Raw genomic sequence first — 16850 nt, forward strand, 5'->3', positions numbered from 1 at the left:
TTTCAGGGACATTGAGTTTCCTTCAGAGGACATCCTGTTCAAGTCGGACCTGGTCTCTCTCAGTTGTGTGTGGCCATCTCTAGTCCACAAGGAACTCGCGAGTTCAGTAAGTATAAACTAATTATTATTTACTATCAGTACTTATTATTTTTGTCAGTAAAAACGGAAAATACTGATTGAGGTGTAGCTTTAAGGTGTTTCAAGTGGTTATAAATCTAGAGGTTTTTAATACTTTATATTACCACACATAACAGCTGTATTGTTGTCATTAAAATTACAGGTGGATAGTCCTTTTGGCCAAATGCTCGCATGGTACTCCAGTCCTTCTAGACCCGCCGTATCAATATATTTTAAGTTTTTGCGTTTTTTAACGACGTTTAATGTTCAATGAGATTTTCATGAGTTCAATCAAGCTTGGTTTCATAGCAGAACAAAACACATTTTGCCTTCAGTGTCAAAAACAAAGCATCGTGTACATACGATCAAAGCAGAAAAACCGCAAAAACGGATCCATGAGCGCTACTGCTAAGAATAAATTTGAAGGTTGATTTCTAATTTTGTGCTCTAGCTGGTCTTTGTGAGTTTAACATGGGGCAAGAACTTCAAGAAATGTACGTCCACACCAATTTGTCATAATTATTGTGGAATTGTTTTCAACTTGATACTGATTAGATAGTGTCCTTTGATATATCTAGATGGACCATAAATAGCTGCGTTGTTGCGTCTACTCTTGAGGAATCACATATAAACCATCTGTAAAACTTTTGACAAATTTGCTCCTTCTTATGCAACAGCTACAAACAAATAAATTGTCAATGAGTATTATGTCTTCGTCACATTTTTGAGATGTTTTTTAATTAACGCATTCATCGTAAATTCGCCCTTTCTGTCGCTGTCTTGATTGAGAACGGAAGAACGGTTTTCGTTGAAGTCTTTTGCTTTGTTATCAAGCCAGATACCTCGTGTCTATTTTTCAGTTTGTCTGTATTTGCCTGATTTCCCCGAGTTACTTTTAACCTATCAATTTTGCTTTTTATTGTCTGAGACAACTACAATTGATCTCTCGAAAGCATTGTTTTTTGTGTTTTATGGACTCTCGGCTCCTCTGAACTTACTCATCTCAAACTGAATAATAAAAGAGGACTTTTAATGCAGTTCGTGCCTTTGCTTTCCTGTGGTTGATTAACGAGACGGCGTCATGAGACGGGAAAGCTCAGTTTCAAATAGAAACGGTACCCTATATTTTTAATTTTATCCTTTGATCATAAGCAGAATGCGAAATAAAGACTGACGTCTTATCCAGTTTGCTTTACTAAATTTGAAATTTGAGTTTTCGGAATTATTGTTGGTTTTGCTTTCTAAACTAAAATATCAGCGATAAGGGCTTTATCGACTGACATAGTTAAACCCTTCCGCTCTTTCTTCTGCAGGCATCATTCTGACTACAAAGGAAAGTTGTTTAATAAGAACGATGAGTATTTTATATATCAAAACCTATCAGTAATTGACACTCATCAGGGCAGTAAATAAGTAAATACATAGAGTAGTTCAATCCTCTCCTTTGAAATTGTTATTTCTTTTTACAGTATAACAGACTTTTGTTTCATGAAGTAAATGCTGGCGCTAGCGAAAACGAGAGGCGTATCAAAATATAGAATTTTTATTGCTGGCCAATCAGAATAGAGAAAATGTTGATACTGCTTTCTAATTGGCTGATTGCTCCATAATGCACTCAACAAATTTTCATGTTTTAAAATAGGATATGAACATTAACATATGCTCAAAAATGGAGTTAATCCGGAAGAGAAGAAATATAAATTGTGGTGAACGCAAAGTCAGCCGAAGTAAAAGTAAGCCGACATAAAAGCAAACCGAAAGTTATATTATAATTATGTAATCTATCAGAAATAATAAATTGTTAACCGTTCTAATTAACAGTGCGCATAGTATTATAGTGGATAATGTATTCCAATGCACCAAAGAAACAAAAATACGCCAAATTTTAGACAGCGGGTACGAGACTCAGCGGACCGCTGTCCACGGCCACGTCCGCTGTGGGATGTAATTCGGAAACCGCGTGCCGGTTATGACGGCAAAGCCGCGAAGCGCGCGCGCCAAGGGCAACTTAAAATACAGGTATCTAAAAATTTTTCGGCTTAAGTGACCTCATTTTCAAAATTCGGCTTGCTTGCCTATCGGCTTGCTTGTCTATCGGTTTTCGTGACCGCCACCGTAAATTTTCTGGGGGAAACTGATCTCACGTTTAGTTGTGAAAGATTCATATCAAGTACAACCCCACGGATGCATGGTCATGGCCAATGAGACATGTTCACATGCGGTAAAATATAGCATCTAGAAATGAGCTATGTCGAACTTTGGTAAATTAAATGGACAATGTTAGCGTCTTATATTTCTCGAACAATCAGGATCGTTACATTCTATATTTTTGCAGATATATTCGTTATGGCGCATCCCTAAATTCTATACACCTTTGCTGACATTTGCTAATGCGCCACTGGTGAAGAGTTTTCAAATAGACATGTATCGATCTAGAAAACACTATGTTGAATTTTATGAAGAAGGATTCTGTTATCCGAAAATCAACAAAGCATAATTTAATTTGCAGTGATTTATAGCATTCAGCCATGACCATGCCTCTTTGGACCGTGAGATTTTTTATGATTCTGTCGCTAACAATAATGAGACTAACTTACCCAAAATTTGCTCGTTTCTAGTTTCGACTTAACGTTTTTTTTGTTATTTTTCACATCCTGTTTTAAACAAGAGGAAATTTAGTTATGAGCTACAGAGCTATGAACAAATCAAAATAGCGAATGAAAGTTTCCTAAACGTTGATTGGCTAGTAGCGAAAACTACATTTATACGCGTCCGTCTGTTTACCTAGGGCTGGTGGCGCTATTGAATTTTGAAGACAAATTAAAGAGACAGATGAAGTTGTGATCACAAAAAATAGCTCATCGTTTTGAAGTCTTTTTTTTTGCATGAACTGCTCATAGATCTTTTTTGTAGAGTTGACGATTCGCTTCGTTCAAGTCAAAGCCATTCTAAATCAGGTTCTTGTTCTGTATGGCCCATTTTTTTAGGTTGTTCAAAAGTTCGGGTTGTTTACCCCTAGTTGTTCGTTCCAATTTCAGTTCCGATTTTTTCAAGTATTGGTGGTTCTCCTTGTAACTCGCTGGTCGCAAATTTTACGCAGTTCAGTTTTAGATTTCCATAAATCCGAGAATTCCAAAAAAAACTTTGCAAGTTTTGGCTTCCATCCTGCCGATTTTTGATTGATTTTTGACAATAAATGAACGCAAATGTGACGTCCGTTTCTTGTGTAATGATGTCAGACGTATCTCTTGAAATTTTCGCTAAATGTAATTGGTGTAAGGTGCACTTGGTATAAGGGAGCCAGCACCGTAATTTAGTTGAATAACAAAATCCTGGGAAATGGCCGAAATAACACTTTTTTCATGATCTATGATTATAAATTCTTGTTACCATTTTTTTGAATCTTCAAAGTTTCACTTTTTTGTAAATTTTAACGGTTTTTTGGAACCGTGGAAAGCCCAAATAACGGGTATTTTCAAGTTTTCTTGGGTTCTATTCGAAACATATATTTATAAGAACCGTGCGGGCGCTGTCTTAAGATAACCTTCCGCCATTTGAAAAAATATTGGGACCAACACGTGAATGGCAAATATAACAATCCCAGTCTCTTGATGAAGTAAAAAAAGTTACGGTCAACTTTTTGTCCAAGACTTTTCAATGACTACATTGTTCCAATTTTAGGTATTGGTGGTACAGTTAGAGATGATATTCTATTTAGAATGCCCCAGAGGTTTTTCATGACGAGGTGGGACGAAATCCGTGTCATTATCAATAAATTTCCTTCAAAGCTCTTATTGTGCTTTGTCGAGACGGTAATTTTATTTGAAGAACTGGCAGTTTTATAATGTGTTGTTCACGGGTCTGAAAGTTAAGTCACTATTCACTCGAATGTCCAATAGTCTTGTTCTTAATTTATTAAAGGTATTTATAAATATTAATGGCTCTTCACATCATTTGGTCCAGAGGAATTTTGAATTCACGAAAAGTTCCATCATAACGGAACTATTGTTCGTGGTTATAAAAAATAAATTGTAGTAGATACTATTATGCGCGGGAAGACACAGCTTCCCCTCGCTGGCGTCGAAAACAAAATTGATTTATTTATATTGTAGGACGATCTGAGTATGAAGACGCAGCTGCTCAAATCACAGCTTGCAGATATAACAAATGAAGTGAACAACTCTGTCGCCAACATGGAGGGGAGCTATGACAGACGGAGTCATCAAGAGGTCAATGACCTCTCACTTAGGGTAAATTAAATGGGTTTTGCATTTTTCGTTTAGTCCATCTCCCAGCTTTGTTAATTTGTGCACTTTGCCACCCAAAGACGCACGTGCTATTTTAGAACGATTTCTAGTATTTCGGGCAAGAATGGAAAAATTCGACTTTCTCTTGAGCTCCAGTCTCGAACAAATACTCTTTTGTGGGAAGTGCTTTTGTGCTCCGCAGCTATTACTTGTGACAATTATGATGTATTTACACCTCTTCACACACTCAGACAGATGTGGGAAAATTTCAATTGGCGTAGCAGTAGAGGTGCATTTTGGGGAGCTTTTTGAAAGTATCCAAGTTTTCCTCTGCGGAGATACTGAGGCAATCTGTTCGATTTTTTGGGCCCACTGACCGAAAAGGTTGTCCTCCAATCGTTGTCTTGTGTTTAGGCATATGAAGTAAACCTTTTTCTTCAGAAATTGAGTCTTTGGCAACTGAACAACTCAATCCAATTACTTCGGTGCAAGATTGTGCTGAATTTTAAACAAACAACGCAAATTTGTACTGCAGTCTTTCTGTAATTGGAAACGAGTGTAGTCTTTTGTAGAAGTTCTCGGGCATTTGCGAAACATCCAGATCAGAAAATAAACATGGCAGCTGTGTTTTGCAGAGGTTGAAATTTTCTAATGAGCTAGGCAGAAAGGTTACAATACAGTGAAGCACAATAATCTAAAGGCGATGTTAAAAAGCAGGTTACGAGTGGCTTCTTCAGTTCAAAATTGAGATGACATTGCGAATACCGCTTTTGTATCTGCAGAAAGGCCAGTCGACTGACCTTATTTACTTTAATTTGCTGTGCAATATTTCCAAGTTTTAATTCTAATCGTTTTCACTCCGCTTATTAGAAAAAACTATTTTATCGGTCTTCTCCTGGCTTGAGTTTAAGCTTTAAGTTTTTCTATAATCGATCTAATGTTTTCTTCTCAAAAGGAATCCAAAAAATGACCTTCATTAGCGTAAAAATGATGAACAACATAAATAGAGTGAACAACTTCCCTTAGACGAACAGTTCTTTTTATCTTTGTCATAATACTGTCTTAAGGAATATGCGGAAACTGCATCTTGCAGGGCCGACGAAAGGGACAAATCTGACAGAAGTTTTGTAGCAATGAAAAATTCAATCTAGTAAAACCTGCGACTAATTTTCTTGAATGTGGTAATTTCAAGCCTGTTTATATTGCTTAAAAGACAGAAATAAGATTCTTAGGTTAAGTAGAATTGACGACTTCTGATATTTCAATAGATGCTGCTAATTAATACTAATGATTCTGTTAAGCGTTACAATGTTAGAAAGTTGAAATGAGGAACTATTTTAGCCGGAAAAATTTTTGTCTTCGTTTTTCGGACTGTTTTGCTGTTGAGTGCCATTAAATTTATGTGGTATAATTGTTCCGACCCCTCTCGAGGGGGGGAGGAACTATATACTCAAATGGGTTTTTTTTGTACAGTCAATTTTGGCCGATCGATATATTCATCGTAGAGAGTTGAGACTGGTATCATTAGAAAGCTTGTCCAGCGTAGAATATGGAAATAAAAAGATTTTTTTGAATTTTGTTTTTGACAGGGAGATATCGAGGTTTAAACTTTCGAGAAAATAGAGTGAATTCCGTTGATTTCATTCACCTTTTTTCGGAAATTTTGACTAAAACTTCGCCAATTTTCATAAAATTCAATAAAATTTTTCAAGAAAATGTTGTTCAATTTACGTTTAAAGACAAAATACATTGTCGGCTATTTTCATTGAATTTTTGTTGTCACAAATTCCGGCTAAATAATTCACAAAATTCAGACTTTGTCATCAAAAACAGCACGAAATAGGTTCCTTTAGTCCACCCTGATTAATTTTGCAGGAAGTGCAAACCCAAAAACCATTAACACAATATTTGTAGATTAAAAGTTGAGAGTGCTCTGTAAATAAAACTTTGCCAATTTTTGCTAACTTTATTCGTTCAATATCAAAAACGCAGCATTTATTTTTGATTTTTTTAACTAACAAAATATCTATATCAATGACATTCCAAAAATTAAATAATCCTAATGGACAATCAGCATTAGCAGGACCAGTTCTGTACCTATCTTGGACCGTTACAATCCGAAAATAATTCGGATTGTCGTCAGTCAGTTTTTTAAAAAAATTCAATCTTTTTTATATTAATTAAATAACAGAACATTTCATATCAAAGCTTACTAGTGATAGGTCCTATTGGCTCCCTAATTAGCTCGAAATTAATTTATCTAGTTGATTGCTTGAAAGCTTATGGTTGTTTTGACTTTTAAAATATTTGATTTTTAAATAAAAAATGGCTTTTTGAACGTTGCCTCCATTTTTCTCTTAAGTTGGTCAACTTGTAGCTTAGTGTCAGCAATCAAAGAGTGCTCCTTCTTTCTGCTGAATTCAAATTTATTCTTTATTGTGGTTTTACGCCTTAAGTTATGGTGTTCTGGCTTTGATACTACTAGATTTCACAATTTTTTTTTAATTTTTAGGTATTTGCCCATTTTTCATGTTTTCTAGATTTGTCAAATTATCACGTTATTTTAAGTTCATATATAACATTTTTCTTGTTCAAAATAACTCACAATTGATAAAATTTAAACCCTTAAACATATTGATTGTGGTTCTTTACCGCTTCGACAGTACTTTCTCGAAGAATTTGATTGAATTTTTTAATTTTGTCTCGAACTGTCGTTTTTACTTTGTCTTTTTAGTCGGTTTTCATTTCCTGTACAATGACCCGGTTTGATTGGCTTTTCCGGGAGGATTAGATGAGCCGATGTACTGATATTAGAAGATAGATAATGGCTTTCATGACTTTGAAAACAATTGTTTTCCAAAATAAAAAAAATCGCAATTTCGCAATTTTGTTCTTTTTATTGTCTGTTTGTTATCTGGTCTCGTTAATTAAAGGTTAAAGATGACATTTTTTTGTCAGGGGAAGGTGTCAAAAGGGATTGGTGTCACAAAATCTAATGTTTTTAAAGAATTCGTTATGACTTTACTGGCTTCGACACGGGTTTTTCACAAAAAAAAGTAAGTTAAAATTTGATTTTTGTCATATTTGACGTTCTTTTTGTAGGCATAAGACTTGTTCTGGATAGTTGCAGGTTTCAAGGGCTTCCTTTGGAAGAATAAATGACTTTATTCAATTTTTTTAATTTGCAATTAATGGCTTTCATGTCTTTGGAAATAAATTTTTTTCGATAAAAACAAGTATTACATAATCTTGCTTTTTTCTTTTTGGTCTAATTAATACCTAGTTTGATTAATGAGAGTTCACATAATACATTACAAACAATTGTTTTCCAAAATAAAAAAAATCGCAATTTCGCAATTTTGTTCTTTTTATTGTCTGTTTGTTATCAGGTCTCGTTAAATAAAGGTTAAAGATGACATTTTTTTGTCAGGGGAAGGTGTCAAAAGGGATTGGTGTCACAAAGTCTAATTTTTAAGAGAATTCGTTATGACTTCACTGGCTTCCACACGGGTTTTTCACAAAAAAAAATTAAATGAATTTTTGATTTTTGTCATATTTGACGTTTTTTTTGTAGACGTAAGACATATTCTTGATAATTGAAGGTCTTATGGGCTTCCTGTGGAAGAATGGACGAACCTTTTCAAATTTTTCATTTTATAATTAATGGCTTTTATGTCTTTGGAAATAAATTTTTGTCGAAAGAAACAAGTATTACATAATTTTGCATTTTTTTCTTTTTTGTCTAATTGTTGCTTATTTTCCTAAATGAGCGGCCACATAATACATTATTGGTGTTGGTCGAAGGTGCAATCGAACATGTTTTGGGGGCCAAAGTATGGCTATACGGCTTCCAAAGCACTTTCTGGCAAGTTTTAATTGATTTTAAGTTTATTTGTTGTTCTTTTTGTAATTGCATAAAAAATTGAATACCAAGAGTTCTTAATTCATTTCTTTTGAAGCATTGGTAATTGTTAACCTATGGGACATTTTAGTTGATTCCTGATGGTTTTCATTACTTTGAAATTGATTGTTTTTTAAAAAATGAACTGGTGAATAACCATTTGTTTCCGATGAATTACAAGTTATTTTGTTTATTTTCAGTTTTATCTGACGACATTTTGAATTTGTTTTTTAAGTTTTTTTTAAAACGGACATAAATTTTTTGTTTGTTTTATAAATAATGTTTGTTGTGGTTGTTTGATTTTGCCGTTCGTCTTCGTTCGCTTTCTTAATTGGTCAACTTGTAGCTTAGTGTCAGCAATCAAAGAGTTCTCCTTCTTTCTGCTGAATTCAAATTTATTCTTTATTGTGGTTTTACGCCTTAAGTTATGGTGTTCTGGCTTTGATACTACTAGATTTCACAAGTTTTTTTTTAATTTTTAGGTATTTGCCCATTTTTAATGTTTGCTAGTTTTTTCAAATTATCACATTATTTTCAGTTCATATATAACATTTTTCTTGTTCAAAATAACTCACAATTGATAAAATTTAAATCCTTAAACATATAGATTGTGGTTCTTTTTCTTTACCGCTTCGACAGTACTTTCTCGAAGAATTTAATTGAATTTTTTAATTTTGTCTCGAACTGTCGTTTTTACTTTGTCTTTTTAGTCGTATTTCATTTCCTGTACAATGACCCGGTTTGATTGGCTTTTCCAGGAGGAGTAGATGAGCCGATGTACTGATATTAAAAGATAGATAATGGCTTTCATGACTTTGAAAACAATTATTTTCCAAAATAAGAAAAAAATCGCAATTTCGCAATTTTGTTCTTTTTATTGTCTGTTTGTTATCTGGTCTCGTTAATTAAAGGTTAAAGATGAATTTTTTTTGTCAGGGGAAGGTGTCAAAAGGGATTGGTGTCACAAAATCTAATGTTTTTAAAGAATTCGTTATGACTTTCCTGGCTTCGACACGGGTTTTTCACAAAAAAAAGTAAATTAAATTTTGATTTTGGTCATATTTGACGTTCTTTTTGTAGACATAAGACTTGTTCTGGATAGTTGCAGGTTTCAAGGGCTTCCTTTGGAAGAATAAATGAACCTATTCAATTTTGTCAAATTGTAATTAATGGCTTTCATGTCTTTGGAAATAAATTTTTTTCGATAAAAACAAGTATTACATAATTTTGCTTTTTTCTTTTTGGTCTAATTAATACCTAGTTTCATTAATGAGAGTTCACATAATACATTTCAAGGGAAGGTGTCAAAAGGGATTGGTGCCACAAAATCTAATTTTTTAAGAGAATTCTTTATGACTTTACTGGCTTCCACACGGGTTTTTCACAAAAAAAAATTAAATGAATTTTTGATTTTTGTCATATTTGACGTTCTTTTTGTATACGTAAGACAGATTCCTGATAATTGAAGGTCTCATGGGCTTCCTGTGGAAGAATGGACGAATCTCTCAAATTTTCATTATGTAATTAATGTTTTTTATGTCTTTGGAAATAAATTTTTGTCGAAAAAAAACAAGTATTACATAATTTTGCATTTTTTTTCTTTTTTTGTTTAATTGTTGCTTATTTTCATAAATGAGCGGCCACGTAATACATTATTGGTGTTTGTCGAAGGTGCAATCGAACATATTTTGAGGGCCAAAGTATGGCTATACGGCTTCCAAAGCACTTTCTGGCAAGTTTTAATTGATTTTAAGTTTATTTGTTGTTCTTTTTGTAACTGCATAAAAAATTGAATACCAAGAGTTCTTAATTCATTTCTTTTGAAGCATTGGTAATTGTTAACCTATGGGATATTTTAGTGGATTCCTGATGGTTTTAATTACTTTGAAATTGATTGTTTTTTTTACAAATTCAGCGAATTTTCTCACTCTAAAGTTTGTGTTCTGTTTTGTCTAATTGTTACCAAGCTTTATTATGAACTGGTGAATAACCATTTGTTTCTGATGAATTACAAGTTATATTTTTTTTTTCAATTTTATCGGAAGACATTTTGAATTTGTTTTTAAGTTTTTTTTTAAAACGGACATAAATTTTTTGTTTGTTGTATAAATAATGTTTGTTGTTGTTGTTTGATTTTGCCGTTCGTCTTCGTTCGCTTTCTCAATATCGGCATATCTCATCAATCTAATGAATCATTTTTTACTCCACTGAGTTATTTGCTTTGGAGGCTATCTTTTCTTTCATACACCAGTTTTTTTTGAAAAACACTTGAGTTTTTTGTGTTTTTCGATCTGTTCCTCATTTGGTAGACAATTAGGCCAAAATTGTGGATGAGCGGGGTCGGAACCTTATGTGCAATCGCACATTACCGAGCCGCCTTGTTTAAATGATGTTTCAAAGGCGAAGCAGCTATTTGTGTCTAGCAGTTTGGTAACACTCTATACTAGAGTTTAAAGATGGTTTTCGAGCTGTATCCCTTATTTGATTGTTTTCTCTGAAATATTGTAATGTGTTTTTCACTTCTCTTTTTGATTTTTTTGAAATAGAAAACGAAAAACCCGTATTTCCCTTTGATTTTATAGGCAACGTATTTCAACTGAAATGTTTTTTAACAGATAAAACAACAGACAGCAGAAATGTGGGAAATGTGTCTAAACTTGTTTTTACTGTACAGCGAAGTATCCGTTTTTTTATTAACTAAAGCTCCGGAAAGGTTTCCAAGTCAAGTTAAGATTCCATGAATCAATGTTCAATCAATCTGCCTGAAATTGTTTTTTATTCTGATTTTGGCGATAAACAACAGTGAACGCGTTGTTATGGAAAAGGTTAAAAATTTATTCTTCAAAAATTTTCAGTTTTTCTGATCAATGTCTATTTTGAGAACACTTTTTTAGACCTTTTTTATGCAAACAAATTTTTCAAATTGCAATTTTTCCCTGTCAAAATAATATTGCGGTTCCGCTATTTCTTTATCTGTAAGCTGCCGAGTGAAACTACTCGAAAATCCGCAAGCACTGCCGGGAAGTTCTTTGGCCCTAGCATTGCACCAAGATTTTTTCGCGCGTAATTTGCTATAATTTGCAAATGTAAATTTCGATGTTAAAGTGTACTTAGAACAAAAAAACCTACTTGAATTTTTTTCTTGTTACAATTTTTCATACTTTTAATTGCTCTCAAAGAAATCGTTTGGATGATGCTGATATTTTAGGTTTTTTTTCGCTTGATTCGATTTCTTCTTTGACGCCTTTAACGAGATAAACTAGTTAAATTAGAGGGATTTATGTGTCTGTCAGTGCTCTTAAAGCTCTTCTATTCTCTAAGCTCTTCTATTCTCTAAGCTGCTGAGGAATATAATTGCATAATAAGGTCAATTTTGAGAGGCGTGGACGCCTTCCCTCGTCATCAGTTTAAGAGCAATTCTTCTGGCGTTAGTCAGTTGCGTTTTAAAATGGAAACTCAATTGCCTCTAGTTTTTATATTCCCTCGTTTGTGGGCAAAGTTTAAAGTGCTGCGTCTCCGTTATACTCACTATTATTTTTTTGAGATCAGAGCTCTCGTCCAATCGCTCCCTGTTTTTGGTGCATGCAGTTAGGAGTTCTTATGGCTATTCATACTTTTTTCTGGAAGTGTACGTTAATTTTTTCTAACCCATGAGGGAAAAACAGATTTTGTGTCTTTAGTAGTTTTAAGTTCTCTTAAAACGTTTTGCAGGAATTTTCAGCGACATTAAGTTGAAGCATCGTGTTTTCTCCCCAATATATTTTTGATGGGTCAAAATTGACAGAGAGTAGGAATTTTGTATGAGAACAAGGAGGCTCGTTAATGTGCGTTCGCACATGATGTTCCGACCCGAGCTCATTTACATTTTTGACTTAATTGTCAACCGAATGAAGAGATAACAAAAACAGAAGTTTGAAATTAAAAAATTGTTACGAAACCTAGCTACTTATTGATTTACATAATGCCATGCCCCATTACAACAATCACGAGTTTTGCCATTAAAAAGACTACGAGAAAAAAAAACAAAATAAGCAAAAACAAAAAATTCAAGGCAAAAACTCAATATCTAAATTTAAAAGCACCTAGTAACAACGTCCGAATGCAATCAGATAAAACTTTAACTACGCAAAGTTACTATTTACTAACTATACAGCAGATGAAAACTTTCCATAATCAGACTAGGTAACAAGTCGACAAAGAGAAGAAATAATGAGGCAAAATTCAATAATCGATCAACATTTTTTAAACCAAATAATTTCAAAAGTCTTAAGAAACATTAGCTTATAACAAAATAATTCTGGGCAAAATTAGTAACAGTCATTACGAAAGCAATTGGACCTGTCTTTGGTTAGACTAAGCCATGGAAACGGACTAAAGTTACAGAAAACTCAAAAAATTACAAACAATTTGCGAAAACACAAATTATTGAAGCCATTAAAATCATTAGCTATTATCTGAATAATATGTATTTTTCTTTCATTTTTTGTTTATTCTAATTCAACTAGAATTATACTGAAAAAAGTTAATTTGGGCCACATTTTGAAAATCATTGGGATATGTTATTAACCGATTGTTCTAAAGGAAGAGAAAAAGAAACAAATACACCACTCGCATAACTTTTTATAAAAACGCATATTGTCCTACAAACAAAACAACAGTTACGTCACAATACCAATTAACATGTTAATTTTTAAAATACAAGGAATCGTATGGGACCTCTCGATGATGAGAATCAATTACAAGTTGACGAAAAGAACAACAAAAACTAAAAAAAATTGAAAAATTTTCGAAAAAGTATAATATCAAGAACTTTATGACTATTCGCTATAAACTGACTGCTTCGAGTAACACAATTCATTCAATGTTTAGTTACAATCTTATGAGATAGATCGCATTTTACGGCTCCAAAAAGAATAGAAAAAAGAGGCAAAAACAGCAAATTAAAAAAAATGAGCGAGAAAAGTGTTGAGTGAAAAGCCATTTGAGAAAAACTCAAAAAATTACAAACAATTTGCGAAAACACAAATTATTGAAGCCATTAAAATCATTAGCTATTATCTGAATAATATGTATTTTTCTTTCATTTTTTGTTTATACTAATTCAATTAGAATTATACTGAAAAAATGTTCATTTGGGCCACATTTTGAAAATCATTGGGATCTGTTATTACGCGACTGTTCTAAAGGAAGAGAAAAAGAAACAAATACACCACTCGCATAACTTTTTATAAAAACGCATATTGTCCTACAAACAAAACAGCATTTACGTCACAATACCAATAAACTTGCTAATTTTTAAAATACAAGGAATCGTATGGGACCTCTCGATGATGAGAATCAATTACAAGTTGACGAAAAGAACAACAAAAACTAAGAAAAAATTGAAAAATTTTCGAAAAAGTCTAAAATCAAGAACTTTATGACTAATCGCTATAAACTGACTGCTTCGAGTAACACAATTCATTCAATGTTTAGTTACAAACTTATGAGATAGATTGCATTTTACGGCTCCAAAAAGAATAGAAAAGAGGCAAAAACAGCAAATTAAAAAAAATGAGCGAGAAAAGTGTTGAGCGAGAAAAAGCCATTGCATAACTGAAAGTTTCAGTAAAAAATTTCCCAGTTTCAATTAATTCTTTGACAGCAATTAAATTCTTCTTTCTTAACAATATGCCTTTAAAAAATCAAAAGATACGAACAAATACATTAAACCCAGGAAATTTTTGAGAAAACCCGTAGTATCAACGCATTAAACTCAATAGATTTCAAAGGAAGCCAATAAATACCCTAAATTATTCCTCGATGGGACAACACCAATGTTTGTCATCCAAAAAGCATCAATAAGAAATTACAACAAATCACTGACTATGAAAACAACAACAAATACAGTCAAAATCCAAAAATTCAGTGGAAAAGTGCGAGAAATTGTCGAAGCCATTTACACCATGAGATTTTCTCTGAAATGTTTATCTATGATCCAATGAACGTCTTCTTTGGGTCAATGGGAGCTATTGATATTAAGATAATGTGATAAGATTTCAAGAGGAACCAGGATTACGAAAAAAATATACCAAAATTAAAAAAAATATGAACACTCATGCATGGAAGTCATACAACCAATAATTAGAAGATAAAACCAATAACTGGACAAAATGTGGCTGAAGTAGATAGGAAAAGAGACATGATATTACTGAGACTGACTGGCAGTTCACGAAAATAAGTTTACAATTGGTAATGTTCAAAAAAATTTTCGAAAAATATTTTCGAAGTCTTTGACAGCCATTAAATTCAATAGCTTTCAACGGATTTCAATAAATACGCTCAGATACGCCTCGATGGGAGGACAAAGATGTTTGCTAAGTATACCTAATAATGAAAGTCAAAATTTCAATTAAAATTACGAAAATCGGAGTCAAAGCAAAAAAAACATGAGCGATTCCTTGAAAACGAATTCTTTTAATCATTGGGTATCATTTGACTGTAAATAACTTTTTTTAAACTGAACCTCGATGTGAAAAGTGACTAGTCTCAGAGTGACTAAAAAAACAAAGAAAGGAAAAGTTTTCAAAAAAAACTGCACTTGAATTGAATTCGAGTTTTTTTTATAGTAAACTTCGTTATCAGACCAGAACTAGCCTGTTTATCGTCTTTCGTTTATTAGTAACTCAAAATTGTTGCATATTGTAGCCTGAAATATAATTTTGAATTAAATATTTTTAATAGAGAAAAGATCTAAATTTACATTAAAATTACACTAAAAGTGAACGAAATCATGCAAATATGCCGTTTTCACACAAAACTTTAAACCTCGATAACTCCTCGAAAATTACGAAATTAAAAAAAATCTTCTTAATTTCGAATTCTACGCTGGACGAGCTTTTTAATGATACCACGAGCATTTCTCTACGATGAGTTTATCGATCGGCCAAAATTGACTGAACAAAAAAAAACCCATTTGAGTATATAGTTCCTCCCCCCACAAGTGGGGTCGGAACAATTAAGAATACGAGATAAGACAGATTTTTTGCGTTTCTTGAAAGAATATTGTTTGTTCATTTTTGTTGTGAATTGTTATCAAGTATGGCCGATGAAATTCTTCTGTACATAATTTGCAGCTGCACATTACAGCCCCTCCTCCGTGAATCTACTATTTTCTTTCTTTTTCTTGAGTATGCCCGAAAACAATGGCTGAAAACGTTTTAGACCGAAAGGCGTGTTTAGTGAACAAGACTCGAATCGTCTAGATACATGATAAATCGTAATAACAGGCGCTTTTTGGTTAAATTTGATGAGGAAATTGCGAGACAATAACCTGTGTTGTTTAGTTATGTAATTTCTTATTTGTTTTCGTTTTCCGCATACTTAGTTACACTTTTGATATTTACTTGTTGCAAGATCTCGGAGATGAATATTTTTCCGTGGAATTCACCGTTAAATCTTGGGTAATCATGTGAGAAATCGTATTTAATATACAGGGGGCTTTGCACGGTATGTTAGTAAAGTTATAATTATTATTACAAGATTACTATTTGGCAATATCTGCTTATTTGATTTGATTTGATTGGGGCTCAGGTGAACTTTAATCGGTTTAGTCGCTTACAGTTAGGGTTATATTATTAATATTGGGGGTATATGCCTTGCGATTCCAAAAAATCTCACTTGTCTATATAGGTGGACAAATTCATCCGTGAGATCAACTTCAAGGATGTTTTGGTGCGAAATGAAGACATGAGTTTGTGCTACAAGTCCGGAAATATGACTGATTACCACGAAAAGGCAAGCTACACTTAAAGTATTCATTGAGCTAGTTAGTTGAATTCGGCTATGGCAACGAAATGTGCTTTTCAATCGAAAAAGCTTCTTATTCTGTTCTGAACTTCATATCCTGGCGAGAGATGTAAGTGCCCATTTTTTAATTTTTCTATGATTAATTTAAAGATTCAGATCTGAATGCCAATAAACTGGACGGGCATCTATGATTAAGATGTAAGAGCTCAGCCAAAAACTTACCCCTCGAACGTACTGGTATCTGTAAACATATTTCGGATAACAATGGTTGTATCTAAACGCATTTTGGAGAAAATATTTACAAGTTATTTAAAGTTTCTCCGAAATAATTGAATACTATTTTTTAGGTAATTGAGAGGCGTGACCGTCTGGCGATTGAAAATCCTTTCAGACCGAGAGCTTCAACAGTAACAGGAACCCCAACGACACCAGGGGTTATTATTAGCTCCTCATCTTACGCTGAGATTAAACCACAACAGTTCAGTCTCTTTCTCAAACTCGAGTCGCTCAAGTTCAAGGTGACGCCCAACAAAAAACACTGGCTGCGTGTTTGCGTCTACCCTGTTGACGGAACTCAGTAAGTGTTCGTTAGGATCAAATCTTTGGAATTTCATATTAATTTTAAGCGCCTCAGACTTCATATATAGCCGGCAGTTTAGTCAATAAGATCGACATAGAGGATCTTTTAAAAATAAATTATTTTTTTCCAAAACTAATTAATTGAAATTGATTTCTTTGATAAATAATTGGATATAAATACAGTGTCTAACTGATTTTTTTTACTGAGAAGAAAATGA

General features: G+C 33.2%; 1 protein-coding gene across 1 annotated transcript in view; it reads left to right on the forward strand.

Moving 5' to 3' along the window:
* Nucleotides 1–16850, forward strand: part of LOC142346209 (uncharacterized) — a 41557-nt gene that overhangs the window by 15352 nt on the left and 9355 nt on the right. Inside the window, exons 4-7 of the mRNA XM_075398722.1 lie at nt 7–106; nt 4230–4367; nt 15937–16041; nt 16401–16630. Coding sequence (XP_075254837.1) covers nt 7–106; nt 4230–4367; nt 15937–16041; nt 16401–16630 — 573 coding nt within the window. The remainder of the gene's footprint in view (nt 1–6; nt 107–4229; nt 4368–15936; nt 16042–16400; nt 16631–16850) is intronic.

This window comes from Convolutriloba macropyga, chromosome 9 (genome assembly GCF_964194025.1).
Source record: "Convolutriloba macropyga chromosome 9, txConMacr16.3, whole genome shotgun sequence".
NCBI lineage: Eukaryota > Metazoa > Xenacoelomorpha > Acoela > Convolutidae > Convolutriloba > Convolutriloba macropyga.